General features: G+C 59.5%; 1 protein-coding gene across 1 annotated transcript; it reads left to right on the top strand.

The window, feature by feature from the left end:
• The first annotated feature begins 7,466 nt into the window (after nt 1-7,466).
• Nucleotides 7,467-13,798, top strand: SSTR3 (somatostatin receptor 3). The gene is made up of 2 exons (XM_030322407.1): nt 7,467-7,526; nt 12,494-13,798. The coding sequence occupies exon 2, from the start codon at nt 12,539-12,541 to the stop codon at nt 13,796-13,798; it is 1,260 nt and encodes a 419-aa protein (XP_030178267.1). The 5' UTR covers nt 7,467-7,526; nt 12,494-12,538.
• The last annotated feature ends 3,587 nt before the right edge of the window (nt 13,799-17,385 follow it).

The following is a 17,385-nucleotide window of genomic DNA, read 5'->3' as shown; positions in this document are numbered from 1 at the left end:
AGAGGACCAGATAGGTCCTTGGATAGGAGAGCGAAGCCTCAGGGGGTCTGTGCGACCCAGATGGCACTATATATGCCCATTGCCCTAAAGAAATGCTCGCCCAGCTATTGATTCATTCAGTCACCTAATCACTGAGCAAATGCTTATTGGGCCGGTGTGCCAAACGCGGGGGTTGAGGGTGAGTCAAGCGTGGGCCTGCTCTCAGGAGCTCGCTCGCAGCCCAGTGGGGACAGCTGAGTCCTCAGGGAGCCCTGGGCAATGGCCCCTCTGCTTGGATGGCTCACCATGACCCTAGCAGGTGTCTGGGACCTAGTCCACGCTGGATACGTGCGTGTTGTTGATGTAAACGAACACGCAGACGGAAGAATAGACTTTACTGGAGAGAGAGAGAGACCCAGCCCTTCCAGTCACCCAGCTGAGCCCAGCCTCCCAGCCATCCTGGCCAAGGCGCCAGTCGTGCGCGTCAGCCATCTTGGATGTGCCAGCCCAGTCGAGTCCCCGGATGACGGCGGCCCCGGCCAAAATCATGTGGAGCAGACGAGCATCCCACTGAGTCCGGCCACCTCGTAAAATCATGGGAAATAATACCGTGGTGTGCTGAAACGGCGACTTTTCTGGGGCCGAGAAAGTTTCTTCCTTTGCTGTTTCACCTCTCCGCCCTCCCCTCTTAACACCCCCCCCACCCCCCGCCCCCCAACCCGCAACCAGAGAAAGAGTCGCCTCTGGGGACCTCTGACTCCATCCAGGCCTCATGGGATGTAAGAGGCAGGGCAGGCTAGGCTCTGGGGAGGGCGACGGAGATCTAGGATGGTTCTAGAAGACTTCTGAAGGCCCTAAGCTAGGTGAAACGATGAGCAGTCATCCATGTCACTTGAAGTTCGTTCACTTCAGTTCTCACGTAGAGCCAGGGGCTCCATGCCAAGCTGCGTGGGAGCTGGAGGTGCCGTGAGGGTGACGTCCAGCCCTGCGCTCCCCAGGGGGCTCAGGGGCCGGTGAGACAGACCGACCAGCAACTCAACACCTGCCGTGTGGTCGATCCACATACCACAGAAGTGTATGCAACAGAGCAAAGAGGAGGGTCTTGTCTCAGGGTGCTGGGCCACAGCTGCTTCTGGCCCCTCCCCCTTGCTGAAAAGCAGCCACCACGACGACGACGACGACGACGACGACGATATGGAGAACACGAAACAGAAACACAAACTCTCATCTTCAAGGAAACCAGGAGACACCTGCGAACCCAGACCAGCCAGCGCCCAGCACACAAGTACGGAGAGCAGATGGAGGGGTGGTAAATGATTTAACAGAGGCCCGGGGAAGGCAAATCCAAGCGCCTGCTGTGCTGCGGGAGGGGCGGCGGGGGTGGGGGTGGGGGTGGGGGGAGGATTTGCAGGTGGAAGAGACGCAACCCACCGGGCCTTGCAGAATCCCAGGGCAGCTTCCAAGTGGGGGATTCAGCCACCGCAGATGGCCAGGCGGGAGGCTGAAAACTGGCAGGTTATTTAGAAGTTTGTTTAAGGGGCAATTAGACCCCAGAGCCCCTCCCCCTCCCCCCCACCCTGCACGATGCAGCCAGGCAACCATCCCTCCCTAGCCTGGGCAGGAAAATCCAACCAGACATTTCTGGACCCAAGGACACGAGCTACAGGGCAGGCGGGGGTGAGCCCCCAGACTGATTGTTTGAGGTGCAGTAGGTCTGATTATGCTTGGCAGGTGATTACTCCCTCCACGCCCCCCTCCAGGGTAAGAGCACACTTCCCCTCCCTGCTCCACTGACTAGCTTTGGCCTTCGGCCTTGCCTTTTGCCAGTGGGATGTTAGCATACGCATCGTAAGGAGAGACTCGATGGGCTTGCACCCTTGGACATGCTCTCTTGTGCTGACAAAAGAACATGCCTTGGTAAGCCCAGTGGATCCAAGAATGGGACGGCAGAGGTACCCAGCTGCCTGCAGCTCAGAGCCGACCTGCCTAGATTAACCCACTCCAGCTGACCTGAAGGTGTGAGGTACAATAAATGCTTATTCTCGTGCACCAAAGCCATGTGTGTGGTTGTTTGTTACACAGCAGTAGCTGACTGATACAGGGGGATTCAGTGGAAGTCGGAATACCGAACAGGGCGACCCTAGCCCGCCTCCTCTCCCTGGCTTAGTTCAGGAAAGCTAGCACCCAGGCATACAGATAGGAGTCTGTGGATAGGATCTGACCACCCCAGAGAGAAGTCTCACAGGTGCTGACCTCTGGTCCCATCTAGGTATGCTTGATGAAAGAGCCAGCTGTCCCTATAGCGATGTTCATTGCCTCACAAGCCCTGTCCTCCTGCACGGAGCTGCCAATCTGAGTGTTAAGGCTTCATTCCGAAAAATGAATGGGTAACAGAAGATGAATGGACGATTGAAGAAAACTCAATCAAACAAACAGAGAAAAAGGAATTAGCAAGAAATAGAGACAAGGCAGCGATCAGAAGAAAACTTTGAAGAAACTACCACGGCTATCCTTGGAGAGAGAAGGAAACGTAGCATAGCCATAAACAAAACCAGAATACCATAATAAAGGAACAATCAGAAAACCGAGAGGAGCTCTTAGAAATGAAAAATACTGTGTTTATTAAAATTTTAAAAACGTACGGGTCACCTGGGTGGCCCAGTCGGTTAAGAGTCCGACTCTTGGTTTCAGCTCAGGTCGTGTTCTCGCAGTTCATGAGATCAAGCCCTGCATCAGGCTCTGTGCTGACAGTGCAGAGCCTGCTTGGGATTCTCTCTCTCCCTCTCTCTCTGCCCCTCCTGTGTTCTCTCTCTCTCTCTCTTTCTCAAAATAAATAAATAAACTTTAAAAATACATTTTTTAAGCGGTGTCTGGGTGGCTTAGTGTCCAGCTTTTGGTTTTGGCTCAGGTCCTGATCTCAAGGTTTTGTGGGTTTGAGCCCCACATGGGGCTCTGCGCTGGCAGCTCAGAGCTTGCTTGGGGTTCTCTCTCTCCTTCTCTCTCCCTCTCTCTCTGTCCCTCCCCCACTCGTGCTATCACTGTGTCTCTCAAAATAAATAAATAAACTTAAAAAAATAAAATAAAATAGTTTTTAAATAAAAGGTTTGGAAGAAAAAGCAGAGGGAACAGCAACAATAATAGAAACAACTCTCAGAAGGTAGAACAAGACGGTAAAAGTAAACAACAAGAAAATTACAGAGTTAATCCAGGAGGCCAATAGTCAAATAACAGGAGTTCCAAAAGAAAATAATAGAGAAATCTTACCCAGAACTGAAGAACACAAATCTTTAGGTTAACACAGTGCGCTAAATGCCCCAAACACTTGTTGTTGGGGTAGGGTGGGTGGCATGACCCATGCATTAGGAAATCTCTGAAATTTGGGGATAAAGCAAACATCCTAGAAGCTTCCGTTATAAAGAAAAAAATGACCTAAGGTTACCCACAACTGACTGAGAATAAGAACTGGGAACTAGAGACATGGACAGATGCCTTCCACCCCTGAGTCAAAGTAATTCTCAACCTAGAATTCTATACCCAGCCAGGCTATCCATGCGCGTGAGAGGAGAATAAACTATTTTCACACGTGCACACCGGCTCAGGGAGTTAGTAGAGGTTTTGCACCGGCAAAATAAGGGAGTAAACCATTATGGAGGAAGATTTAAGAAACAGGACCTAACACGGGAAAAAGCTGAAAGGGATCGCTGAGAGAGCAGCGAAGAGAGTGTCTCAGGGCGGTAGCCACGCTCAGGCACAGAGGACAGCCAGGACAGATGGGCAGAGTTGAGACGTCTCCACACAGAAATCCTGACTGGGCTCACATTCCCCTGTGAGGTTTTTCCTGAGCTGTAGGTCGGAACTTACGCAAATACGGAGTCCTAGAAAACTGAGATATTAAAAACACAAAAAACGAGCAAATGAAAAAAAAATGAAGCAGTTATGAACTCCAGGCTGGGCAGGAAATAACATGTACGGTACATGCCTAATGAAAACACTGAACGTGCACTTAACCAAAAACGCCGTTCGGTGGAGAGGGTGGAGAGAAGGAGCCAGGGTGTGTAAGAAATCTAGAATCCTCACGTAGCATAGTAGGAAGTCAGTAGATAATGGGTCAGATTGGAGGCTCAAAAGATGGAAAAAGAAACCTGATAATTAGCAAGACGGAGGCAAATACAAGGAGAAAGAGCTAGAAATTGCCTCTGGCATAAGGGTGGGGGCAGGGCTGTGGGAGGACTGCCGTTTTCTGCTGTTATAAGTCCTTTTCATCACTTTGGTTTGTAAAATTTACCGGCAAGCAGTGCTTAGATGATAAAAAAAAAAAAAAAAAAAGACCAAATATAAAATAATTGCCTGATGGATAAAAGAGAAGCCAGAAGGGGGAGCATGAGAGAATGGGAAGGCTTCAGGGTGGCCGGTACCCCAACCTGCTGAAGGATTAAGAGAGCGACAGGGAACAGCCTGTGCAAAGGGCTTGGGGCCTGCACGGGGTTCAGACTGAAGGCCTCAGCGCTGCAGAAAGAGAGCCAGGCTGCCGGCCCATCTGCCCCCGCCGCAGATGAGGACAGGGGAGGCTCACGCTACGTGTAGCTTCTCGGTGTCCCTGGGACCTGAGGATGTGTACAGGGATTGACTCATTCTATCGTCGCGGCAACCCAGCGCGGCAGGTGTTGAAGATGAGGGGCTGAGGCTCAGAGAGGCTAAGTCACGTATCCGAGGTCACACAGCCGGTGAGTACAGAAGCTGAGATTCAACCCCAGCAGCAAACAGCAGGGCTGATGAGCCACTTTATAGGTGTCCACACTCTCGTGACAGCCCCAGGGGCCAGGCGGGGGAGGTATTTTGGCTCACTTCATCTTGTTTGAAGGACGGACCTCAGCGTCAGTAGCCGAGGCCTCCACCCTACACTGTGGTCAGCTCTGGCGTCGGCATTGTAGGGGAGAGGAGGGAGGGGACAGCACGCTCCTGGCTGCCAGGAATGGGAGGAGCCTGGGCCCCAGCCTCTCTGGAAAACCACCGGTCTGATGGTAGAGGCACAGCCCCTGGTCTCAGGGAGCCCTCTAGTCTGAGGGTGGAGACACGGCCCTGGTTCTGAGGAGGTCAGGGTCTGATGGGGGACACATAGCATTGTCCTCTTTCGGCAGGCGCTCGGGGCAGCCCCGCCAGGATTCCAGGCGGGCATGACAGCACCGAGGGACCAGATGGGGGCCTGAGGCTAGAGGCTCTCATGTCCCGGGACCTCCGTGCCAGGCAAGGTGGGGCCACCTCACGGCTCCAACACAGCATCCCTAGCTTCCCAGAGTTCGCGGGTGTGGAGTTGCACTTCCTCTTTCTGCCCTGCCCTCCCCGCAGAGGGAGAGGCTGGTCCGGGATCCCTGGGTCACTTCTGCTCGGGGAAGTCCCCTCGGTGTCCCACTGAGGCCACCCCTGCCCGCAGCCTGGCACCCAGGACCCGTCACCACCACTCGGCCTCCAGCAGATTATAGTCTCCCATCCTCCCCCCTCACCACCCCCCGCCGCCCGCTCGCCCTCCATCTATCTTCTTGTCTTCGGTAAACATGTGGCAAATACTTACTGCGTGCTAGGCGCTTCCAGGCCTGGGGACACGGTGAGGCTGGGGTCTCCGGGAAGCCTAGAGGAGAGGCCTCGCCGATCCAGGCCAGGGAAGGCTCCGGGAGGACTTCGTCTCACACGTACGGGTGGGGTGCGGGCACAGCCTGTGCAAAGGCCCTGAGGAAACCCAGCGCCGTCACCGGTGCCTGACTGGTGAGCCTTTGAAGAACAAAAATTAGGTCAAGAGACTCCTCTGCTCCCACCTGTGACGCCCCCAAGCCACCCAGGCTGAGCCGAGGCCCTGCGTGGTCTGGCCTCGGAGGCCTCCCCCTGCCTCCCTCCTCTCCAGCCACCCTGCTCTCCTCCTGGTCACCCGAAAGCACAAGCTTGTCTCCACCTGAGCACCCCGGCAGGGCCCTGCTCCCCACTGGAGGCTTCTTCCCTAGATGGTGCTGTATCCCTCTCACTGTCTCACAGAGGCCTTCTGAGCTCGCTGGTCAGAGCCAATGAATGAGTGAATGAATGAATGAATGAATGGATGAGACTGGGTGTGTCTGGAGCACAGGCAGGCAGGAAATTGGCAGAGGAAGAGCCGGAGGGGGGAGGCAGGGGGAGGAAAGACTAGGGCGGTGTAAAGTCTGGAGGGCTCCGGAGGGTGGGCTTAATTCTGGGGGTGATGAGAAGCCAGGCGAGGGCCCCGAGCAGGGGCAGGGAGACCCCTTCCTCACCTCCGGGAGCTTCCTAGAGCCCGTCTACTCCTCGGGAACTTGGCCAGACAGACGAGAGGCTGAGGCTGGACGGAGGGGCTTGCCCAGGACCCACGGCAAGTGCAAGGACAGCATCAGGGGGCCGGGGGCTCCAGAAGCCGGCGTGGGCATTTGTTTTCTCCTGTATAATAGCTTTGATTTTGCCCTTGACCCCCCCCCCCCCCCCAAAGCCTGAAATATGTATTCTTTAACCCTGTCAGCCTGCCCTGGGCCCTCCGGACTCAGTCGGTCTCAGGACGGCTGCCCCCACCTGGCTTTCCTCTGGCTGGTGTCCAGCCGGTGGCCAGGACCGTGGACTCCCACCGCAGTGCTCCCTCGCGCTGCCAGCCCTCGCAGCACTGCCCAACCCCTCACCTGCCTGGGATCGGGAACCAGCTGTCGTCCCCGGGGGGACATGTGCCACAGTGGCCTGGGGGACGTCCAGCTCCCCTGGGCACCACGCTCCTCTCTCCTCCCCTCTGCGGGAGCCAAGGCCAGCGTGGGTGGCCAAATCTCCCCGGTAACAGGGTCTGTGCCCCCCCCCCACCGCCGCCCCAGCCTCCTCTCCTAACCTGCCGCCCCTCCCCTCTCCTGCACCTGCTCTCCGGCCCCTCCCGCACCCCCCACTCCTGCCCCCTCCTTCCCCGGCTCTCCGTGTCACCATCTGTGGCACAATCCTTCTCTGTCACTCTCTGCCACCCCCTCCTTCTCCTTCCTCCTTCCTTGCTCTCCATCCCTGCCTCTCTCCGCATCTCCTCTCGCCCCTTCTCTCCTCCCTGCCACGCATTTCACATCACTCTCCCTCATTCTGGCTTTCCACCCACTCACTGTCTTCTCCCTCTCCCTCTCTCTCCACCTCCGACCGACCCCCCTTTCCCCTCTATTCCTATTGGCTTCCCACAGTCCCTGCTCCCCTTTGCTTCTCCGTCCACCCCCACCCTGCGCTCCTGCCCGCAGAACCCCCTCTGTGCCCCTACCCGCCCCCTCCTCCAGGACGTGTCCTGGAGATGGGGGGGTGACGCACAAGGCACCCGTGGGAAGTCAGGGCCGCAGACCAGATGGGAGAGGCTCTGTGGGCAGCTGTGGCCGCCGCGGGCCTAGGAGGGGGATCGGGCCGTAAGCCGTGTAGAAGTGGGCACCGCGTGGGGACCCCAGCTAAGGGTGCTCTGGGAGCTTGGGGACTGGGCAGGGAGGGGGGCAGCAGGATGATAACCAGCCTGGCGGCAAGCAGGGGAGCCCTCACCCCATGGGCAGGTAAGGAGGCTGGGGCATGGGTGGGGTCCCAGAGGGTGGGGTGCCGGGGCCCACCTCTGCCCAGGGTGAACTTGAGAGGCTGGGGGCTGGGGGCTGGGAGACGGTGGGAAGGCCCAGGGAGGAAGGAGGCCTTCCTGTGCCCTCCTGGTGGGCTGCAGAGGGTGGGGGCAGGTTAATCTCGGACTCTCGTGCCATGGTTCTAGAATGCTGGGATCGCACAACAGCAGAGTGTCAGAGCTGGCAGAAAGCAGATGCATCATGTCGGTTGGCCTCCTTGGCTCACGTGCCAGCTTCTCTGAGCTCCCCCTCCACGCCGGGCGCTGTGCTCACGGCACGCTCCCATTTAATCTTTACAACAAGCCCGGGAGGTACGTCTACCTGTCTTCATTTGAACGGGAGGAAACTGAGGCCCGGAGCTAGGCAGTGACCTGCCCAAGTTCACACAGTAGCCTGGTGCCATCATTCTGTGGCAGAGACCAAGCCCCCAACCCGGGGCGTGTTCCTGGGGGTCGGGCCCCGGGCCTGGAATGGGATGAGTGAGTGAGTCGGCAGTGGTCAGCACAGCCCGGGTCTTTTGGGGGAAGGCCCAGTGTTGCAGAGGGTGGGCAGAAGGCAGTCGGCCAAGGGCATCAGCCTGTGGCATTCAAGGCCGTCCTGGCTCTTGGTTCCTCTCAGCCCGGGGCCTTCAGGGAAGCCAGCAGGGCCAGAAGGCACTGGTGATTCAGGAGTAGACCAAACTGGGTTTTAATTCCCGTCTTCCGCTCACCAGCTAGGCGAACTTGTGCAAATTACTGACCTTCCCTGAGCCTCAACGTGCTCCCCTTTAAAAATCCTCCCTCCTGGGCTTGGTGAGGATTTCACGATGTGGGTCTGTGCCCAGGAGCAATGCCCCCACTTTGCTCGGAGCTCTGGCCGCTCAACTGCTCGGTCTGTTCACGTTTCCCAGCGCTCGGTGCTGTGTCGGGGGCTGGGGCTGAAGAAACAAATAACTCAAGGTCCCTGCGACCCAGAGCCTGCGGGTAAGCGGATGGGGGCAGGCGAATGGAAGGTGATGGGGGTATCTGGCATCTCTGAGGGGCTCTCCTGAATTGCTGTGTGGCTCGGAGCAGCCCCTCGCCCTCTCTGGGCCTCTGTCCCCGCCCTCCCAGAGCAGTCCTGTGAGGAGTCCGCCCCCGGCTTTCAGGCGAGCTTGTGCCAAAGATAAACCAGACAGGGAGGAAAAGTCCCTCCTCCCTGAGGATGAACCAGATCATGCACAGGATCCCAGCTCCTTAAAGAAAAGGAGGCACCTAAATTGTAGGGGCAGAAAGCTGTAATTTTCCCGCTCCCGGCACCCAGCCTCTTAAACTTTGACAGGGAAGATGGGCCCAGATGGAGGGTGGAGGCAGGGAGTGTTGCAGGGAGGGCAGGGGATCTGGGAGGGGCTATTGCACCCCCGGGTACAAAGACAGGGCCTGGCCGGCCGCGCGCGCGCCCGTGTGTGCATGTGTGTGTGTGTGTGTGTGTGTGCGCGCGCGCCTGAGAAGGAGGTGGGAGGGGGGTGTCCTCGGGGCTCACCTCCAGGCTCCCCTGGGGGCATCTGTCCCTGCAGCCTGGAAATTAGGTTTGCCCAGCTCCCAGGCTGTCTCCAGAGCCTGGCGCTTTCCTGCCTCCTGCAGCCCCGGGCTGTGATTGGCTGCCCCATGGGGATGCTGTAAAGAGAACGTGCGCAGGGCGCAAGGTGGATGGATGGGTGACGCAGGGCTCCGGGGCTGAGGAAGCCAGAACTCCAAGGTCTCAGATTCCACGTTTCCAGGTTGAACAAGGGCTGATTCTGGCATTCAGGAATTCTGACATTCGGACTCAAGGACGCGGAATCTAAAAATCTGTGACTCTACAACTCAGGCTTAAGAATCTAAAATTCTGGTTTTAGGATCTTACGATTCCAGGGGTTTGAGCCCACGATCCTAAGAGTTCAAGAGCCCGAAGAACAGTGAGGGAAGCTCTAAATAGGTTGGTGGGAGAGTGGGATGCAGGCTGGGTGCCTCCCCAAGGCCCAGACTCAGTCTGCCAGCCTGTGAAATGGACACGCGTGCGTGTGTGTGTTGGGGGTGGGGGGGGAGGATGATCTTAAGGGTCCTCCCAGGTCTGCCCCTTCTTAGCTGTGTGACCGGGGCTAATGTGTCCAATGGTGGGGACAACACTCGTCCTTCCCCCATCAGACCCCTAGGATGCTGCATTTCACTAGCTTCGCCTGGAACCTGGCAGCTGGGGTCAGTGACAAGGAGCCGGAAGAGCTGTTAGGATCCTATGAGCCCAGTGTCCAGATAGCCCCTCCCTTAATGCCGCCGTCCCAGAGTCAGGAGAGCTGATGGGGTCCCGGGGTGATGATGGGGCACCCCCTGGGGTTGGAGGAGCAGGGAGGGGTGCTCTGAGCCCAACCAGCCTGGGGCATCATCAGGAGCAACCAAGGTCAAGGGGTTCTTTGCTATTCTAGGCAGTGCCCGGCCTGGTGCTCAGAGAGACTTTAGAAACCGAGACATTTGTTCCTAGTTAGGGTGCTTCCCTTTTCCAGAAGCTTTGCATCTTTTTTTTTTTTTAATGTTTATTTATTTTTGAGAGAGAGAGAGAGAGAGAGAGAGACAGAGTGCGAGTGGGGGAAGAGCAGAGAGAGAGGGAGACAAATAGCCAGAAGCAGGCTCCAGGCTCCGAGCCGTCCGCAGAGAGCCCGACGCAGGGTTCGAATTCATGAACCGTCGGATCATGGCTGGAGCCGAAGTCGGACGCTCAACCGACTGAGCCACCCAGGTGCCCCCAGAAGCTTTGCATCTTAAAAATAGTGTCCAGATAGGGCAATGCAGGTGGCAGGTTCCACTGGAAGGATCCGGGCACAGTGTTGGGTCAGAAGGGGGATATCAGAGGCTTTCCTTCTCTCTCAGGGTTTTCCGTAGGGACAGGCAGGAGCCAAGGGATGGTGGGGGGAGGTCATTAGGAAGAAGGGGTGGGGAGCCTTGGCCTCCACCTGGGCCTCCTGAGAGCCAGAGGTAGGCTAGCAAGTTCCGAGGTGGGCGGCCTTTCCTAGCGGGTCTTGAATTTCCACTGTCGGCAATTCCCACCCCCTTTGCATTAAGAATCGTCCACTCCGGGTTCCTCTGATTCATCCGATGCCTCCAACACCGATGCAGAGCCTGTGCTGTATGCGGGACGAGGAGACGCTTCAAAGCGGAGTGAGAGGGTCTCCGCACTTAGGGAGAGTCAGTCTAGCGGGGAAGCCGGGAAGAGTCTAGCTCCTTGCAACACACGGGAGGCACGATAAGAAAGGTACTAACCTTAGTGAACGGGCATGCTGCATGGTGCCACCGTGTCGCTGGGCAGACTCTCATTCATGCTTCAGGACCCATCTGGAACCTTCTCTTCCCTGGGAAACCTGCCCCACCGGTGCAGAGAGGTGTGGCTGTTCTTGTACCTCCTTTCCGGTGTGAATTTCTCACCGTTGGGGGAGAAGGGGCCCCACACGCCCACCCCACCCCCCCCCCCTCCAGGTTCACAGCTGGCCATCCCAGGCAGGGCCTCTGTGGGAGCGCAGCGGGACGGGCTAGGCTTGGGGGGGGGGCCCCGAGCACTCCGGTTCCAGGACAGGGGACATCACTGTGCCTGTGGTTCCTAACTCCATTCAGAATCTGAGGAATCTGATACAAGCTCTGGGCTCTGCCCAGACAAGACGTAGACGCATGAACTTTCGCCAGAGTTTTAGGGGGCTCACGGATCCTCTGAAGTTCATAGAGAGACCCAGGTTCAAGGTTAAAGACCCGGGATACGCAGCACCGTTTTTTTTTCTTTCATTTTGTTTAATGTTTATTTATTTTGGAGAGAGAGAGGGAGAGAGAGAGAAAGGCAGAGAGAGAGAGAGGGGGGCACAGAATCCGAAGCAGGCTCCGGGCTCCGAGCTGCCGGCACAGAGCCCGACGTGGGGCTCGAACTCACGAACCGCGAGATCATGACCTGAGCCGAATGTCGGACGCTCAACCGACGGAGCCACCCAGGCGCCCCCCCCCCCCAACCCCAGCACTGTTTTTCCAATGTGAGGGCTGAGACCTGTGGGTGGCTGTCTCGGTCCATTCTGGCTGTTATAACAGACTACAACGGGCTTACGAACCACATTTACTTCTCCCAGTTCTGGAGAAGCAAGATCAAGGTGCTGGCAGATTCCGTGTCTGGCGACACCTGCTTCCTGGTTTGTGGTTAGTCCTCTCCTTGCCGTGTCCTCACATGGCAGAAGGAGTGAGGGGCTCTCTGGGGTCTTTTATGGCCCAGACCCCATTCATGGCGGCTCCACCCCGAAGACCTAATCACGCCCCAAAGGCCACGCCTCCTAAGACCGTTACTGCGGGGGGGGGGGAGGGTTTCAACACGTGAATTTGGGAGAGGGGGACACGTTCGGTCTATCGCAGGGGGTGATGCCCTTGGGCTTGGGCTTCTGCCAGCCGAGGCATCCTGTGTAGAAAGGGCCAGTGTTGCTTTCTGAAACAGTATGACCTCGCTGAGTCACAATGTAAAATACGCTGGCGTCAAAGACAGCCGATAAACTCTGGTCTAGAAGGAAGGGCCTGTGTTGTCACGGGCCAGTGGACTGATCCGTTCACTCCTCCGTTAGACACCTGTGGAGGACCCACAGGGGCACGGGTGCCAAGGGGAAGGGGACCCTGCGAGGCACAGGCCAGCGCAGGCCCCCGCCCTTGGGAGCCAGGCAAGCCCGCGTCCCCGGCCACACCTTGGCCATGGGACAGACGTCACCTCTCTGAGACTCAGTGTCCTCGTCTGACAAGCGGGGATGCCTTGGCGGCCCGCGCACAGTAAAATGGCTGGGGCCTGTCCGGCTCTGGCCGGGCGGGCGCTCTCCGCGTCTCCAAGTTCGGAGTGACGGGGGGAGGGGTGGTGGAGGGACCGCCATCACCCATCGTGACCCGGCCGTGTCCTTCCCCCTCCAGGCCAATAGCTGCCCGCTGACCGCCGCCACCCCCCCCTCCTCGGCCATGGACACCCCTGGTTTTCCTTCATCGGCCCCCACCGCCTGGGAGCCTGGGAACGCCTCCTCGGCCTGGCCCCCGGATGTCGCCCTGGGGAACGTGTCCGCGGCCCCGAGCGTGGCGGGGCTGGCCGTCAGCGGTGTTCTGATTCCTCTGGTCTACCTGGTGGTGTGCGTGGTGGGCCTGCTGGGCAACTCGCTGGTCATCTACGTGGTCCTGCGGCACACGGCCAGCCCGTCGGTCACCAACGTCTACATCCTCAACCTGGCGCTGGCCGACGAGCTCTTCATGCTGGGGCTGCCCTTCCTGGCGGCCCAGAACGCCCTGTCCTACTGGCCCTTCGGCTCCCTCATGTGCCGCCTGGTCATGGCCGTGGACGCCATCAACCAGTTCACCAGCATCTTCTGCCTCACGGTCATGAGCGTGGATCGCTACCTCGCCGTGGTCCGTCCCGCCTGCTCCGCCCGCTGGCGCACGGCGCCCGTGGCCCGCACGGTGAGCGTGGCCGTCTGGGTGGCCTCGGCCGTGGTGGTGCTGCCCGTGGTGGTCTTCTCGGGTGTGCCCCACGGCATGAGCACCTGCCACATGCAGTGGCCCGAGCCGGCGGCCGCCTGGCGCGCGGGCTTCATCATCTACACGGCCGCGCTCGGCTTCTTCGGGCCGCTGCTGGTCATCTGCCTCTGCTACCTGCTCATCGTGGTCAAGGTGCGCTCGGCCGGGCGGCGGGTGCGGGCGCCCTCGTGCCAGCGGCGGCGGCACTCGGAGCGCAGGGTCACGCGCATGGTGGTGGCCGTCGTGGCGCTCTTCGTCCTCTGCTGGATGCCCTTTTACGTGCTCAACATCGTCAACGTGGTGCGCCCGCTGCCCGAGGAGCCCGCCTTCTTCGGCCTCTATTTCCTGGTGGTGGCGCTGCCCTATGCCAACAGCTGTGCCAACCCCATCCTCTACGGCTTCCTCTCCTACCGCTTCAAGCAGGGCTTCCGCAGGGTCCTGCTGCGGCCTTCCCGCCGCGTGCGCAGTCAGGAGCCTTCGGCCGGGCCTCCGGAGAAGACCGGGGAGGACGACGGGGAGGAGGACGGCGAGGAGGCGGCAGGGGGGCGGGGGCGGGGGCAGGAGATGAACGGCCGGGTCAGCCTCATCGCACAGCCTGGCACCGGCGGGCAGGAGCGGCCGCCCAGCGGCACGGCCAGCAAGCAGAGGCAGTTCCTGCCCCGAGAGCCCGCAGCCGGGGGCAAGCCGGGCGCACTGCACGCCAGTTGTCTGTAGGGGCCTGCGGGGAGGCCAGCGTGGTCCAAGCACAGGGCAGAAGCTGTGGGGACGCCTCGGGCAGGCCACCCACGGTGCCCGGGGCCCCGTGACAGGATGTGTGGAGGCCTGGGCTCCCATCCTGTGGCTGCTGAGGCTCACGGTGTGACCCTCGCGTAGGTCACTTTCCTTCCCTGCACCTCGTGTTCTCTTCTGTGACTCAGGGATGGGAGGACTGAGCCTGGCCCGGCTCCGCTGGGTGAGAAGTCCGGAGGGGCACTGCCGCGGGCCGACCTGCCTGCGTGGGGCCCAGAGAGCTGTGCACCGGCCTTCCCCCTCAAAGACAGAGCATCCTGGCAGATGGGCCCGGATCTTGGCCCTCGGAGGGACGGACCGAGGTCTGGATCGCCCGGGGCTCAGAGTCAGGCTCCCAGGAGAGGGCCTGGGACCCCAAATAGAAGAAAGTCTTAGCCAGTGCAGGGAGGGGTACACACTGCTCAGGCCCCACATCAGCTCTCCCCCACTCGCTGCAAGGCCTGGGCGGGCTCTTCTCTCTGGGCCTCAGGCCTCCCTTGCTGAACAACCCAGGAACCTCCAGGCCCTCTCGGCCCGGGCGGCCAGCGCTGGGGCTCCCGTGCTCCTGGGCAGGAGAATTGTCCAGGATTTTGCAGGACAGTGAGGCAGCTCAGCTTCGGGGCCCCTTACCGCTTGGGCCCTTCCAAGGCCCTGTATTTTATTTTGTACTTGTAATTTTGTATTCTTTTTCATAAAGAGGGACCCCACACTGCACACATTTAGGCCACCTAAAGCCTGGCTCAGCTCCCGTTGAGGGCAGCTGACCGATCCCCAAAGCGGCTCACTCTGCGTCCCGTGGCTGGAGTGGGGGTGTCTCTGGGCGTCTGCGGGCTCCAGGAGCCTCCCCTTAGCAGCTACCCCCTGGCGTTCCTCCCCTCGCGGAGACCAAGGCAGGATCCGGGCCAGGCAGCCTGGCAGGGAAGTGCAGCGTCTCAACAGCGAGGTGGAGAGAAGGAGGGAGAGGAGGAGAGAGAAGGGAGGGAAGGAGGAGGAGGTGGGTGGAGGACAGATCTGCTCCGTGACCTTGGAGCGATCCTTGGCCCCTCTGGGCCGGGCTCAGGTGCAGCGTCCCCGAAGGCAGGCTGTGGATGCCGGGCCTGATCGATCTCAAGAAAACGATGCAGCGAGGACGGGAAAGCAAATGGTCTGGAAGGCACAGCGCTGGCTGCCCGGAGGGCCTGTCTGTGCTGGTTAGGAGGGGCCGTGTCTTGATGGAAGCCCCTCATTCTCTGGGGCTACAGTTTGAGGAGGCCCAGGGAAGACAAGCCAGCGGGGCCTGGACAGGGACCACAGGGAGGGGCCGCCATGCAAGGACTCTCTTCCGGAGATAACCGTTTAGAGCCACAGTGAGGCTGGCCCTGGGGAGGGTGGTACTCAGGCTAAATCCCTCAATCCTCCCTCCCCCGCCCCCCGCGGAGGGCAGGGGGCTCCTCAGGGAAAGTACGCGAGACCACAATGTGGGGAGACCTAGGTCTCCAACCCACCTCAGGATCCTGCCTAGCCTTGACCTCTCTGGGCCTCAGTGTCTCCAGCATAAAATGGAGGTTGTCCCGGCTTGCCTACCTGCTCAGATCTGGGGAAGAAAATGAGTCATGCTGGGCAAGCCGCCAAGCACAGCGCGAAGGGTGGGGGTGGGGGTGGGCGCGTCACGTTATAAAGTGGAAACGACCCCCATGCCATGCCAGGCTTGGCCGACACCTGCTCCTTCCGCCAGCGGCCTCTCTGGCTCTGGCTCTCGGAGGTAAGAATACTGCGGGGCCCAAGACAGGAGGAAGGCTCCGGAGAGTCAGAGGCCAAAGACAGGCAGGGCTTGGGGAACGCGGCCCCCTCAGGAGGTCACCGAAACAGACTTCGTACGTGTGTTGGCGCTGGAGGCCCGGCCCCCAGTCTGGGATTCCCCTGATGAGGATCTGGGGGTCTGAGGGAAGAAGGGCCCGGCATCTCGGCATTCCCTGGCCGGCCCCGCCTTCCTGAGCCCTGGGACAGGTGCGCCTGTTCTCCAAGGGCAGCTGGAAGGCCCTTTAGGGAAATCCCGTGCGACTCCTCCCCCTAGTTCTTGTCAATAAAGACAGTGACCCCCGACAAGAGCCGTGACCTGGGCCAATTCCTCTGCCAGGTGCTGTGCGTCTAGACTGGTGTGCATGGATGGGTGTGTGTGTGCGTGTGTGTGTGCCACACCAGCCGTGTCTCTCCGGGCATGGGCTGTGTTCCCGGGGTCGCGTACATATGAATACTTGGAATAAATGAACGAATAGGGAGATCCCATTTCCCAAGCTGCAGGGGGGCAATTTTCACACCGGGACTCTAGCCTCCTTTGCATTTGTGCCACGAAGGGACCCTGAATAAATGTGGGGAGGGCTGGGGCGGGGGGGGGGCACTGGAAGGAGCTTGTGTAGGGGTTTGGGCCTGGAATCTGTGGGTTATTGGAAAGGCGGGGGCCACAGGGTGAGGAGAGACCTGGGGTTGTGAGCCTGAGCAGGAAGGATAGAGTGGTGATGGTCCTCCCTGCCTGATTCCTCCTCTCCAGGCGGTCAAGTTGCTCAGAGCCAGGGCCTTACCTTCAACTTCTCTCTCAGAGGCGGTTGCCAGGCAACAGCCCATGGCCATCAGGCTCTGGACCCGGACTTCATGCATCGGCATTGGCATCGGCATCGGCGGTGAGGATCTGGGAGTCTGCAGGGCCTGGAGTAGGGGGAGCGGAGGGCCCAAGGCTGCAGGTGTCCTCGCCTACAAGGGGTGGGGAAGATGGAGGTCACTGTCCCATGGGAAGGTGACAGCTGGGCTCCACAGGACTCTAAACACAGAAGGAAATACTCTAAAGGTGGCAAGAACCCCAGGCTGGGGTGTGAGGGGCATTCCCCGGAGTAGCGCGAGGTCGCAGTCCTGCCAACGCCTTGCAGTGCCCCATGTCACTGGCGGGCCCTGGTGACGTTCTCAGTGACACCGCTGGCAGGCTGGCCTGAAGACATGGGGGAGGAAGACGCACAGTCTCCGTGCTCTTTGTCGGAACCACGGAAGCGCACGAATCACTACCTGGTGGGGGAGGGGGAGGGAGAGGGGGGGGAGCGTGGGGGGGGCGGGGCCGGCCGTGGGTGGGGGCTGAGCCTGGAGCAGAGGGAACCTGGTGTGCTAAGGCCCTGAGGCTGGAGAGCTGCAGGGAATAAAAGGAAGAGAGGTGGAAGGGGGGGGGTCAGGCCCACCTGAGAGACAGAAGTGGTGTCAGACAGGGCCTCTGGATGCGACCTTATTTGGAAGTAAGCTCCTTTCAGATGCAAGGAGTTAAGATGAGGTCATGCCGGGGGTGGGGGGCGGCCCCTCCCCCCAATCCTACAGTGACTGGTGTTCTTAATGGAAGGGGAGATCTGGACGGACAGGGGCACAGGAAGAATGCCCGGTGATGCTTCTACAAGCCACGGAATAGCAAAGGTTGCCAGCCCGCTGCCAGGAGCTGGGCGAGAGGCCCTCAGAGGCCTCAGAAGGAAACAACCATCCTGACTCTTTGATTTCAGACTTCCAGACTCCCGAACCGGGAG

This window comes from Lynx canadensis, chromosome B4, assembly GCF_007474595.2.
Source record: "Lynx canadensis isolate LIC74 chromosome B4, mLynCan4.pri.v2, whole genome shotgun sequence".
NCBI lineage: Eukaryota > Metazoa > Chordata > Mammalia > Carnivora > Felidae > Lynx > Lynx canadensis.
The sequence above is the reverse complement of the archived record's forward strand: the minus strand, read 5'-3'. Positions and strand labels throughout refer to the sequence as shown.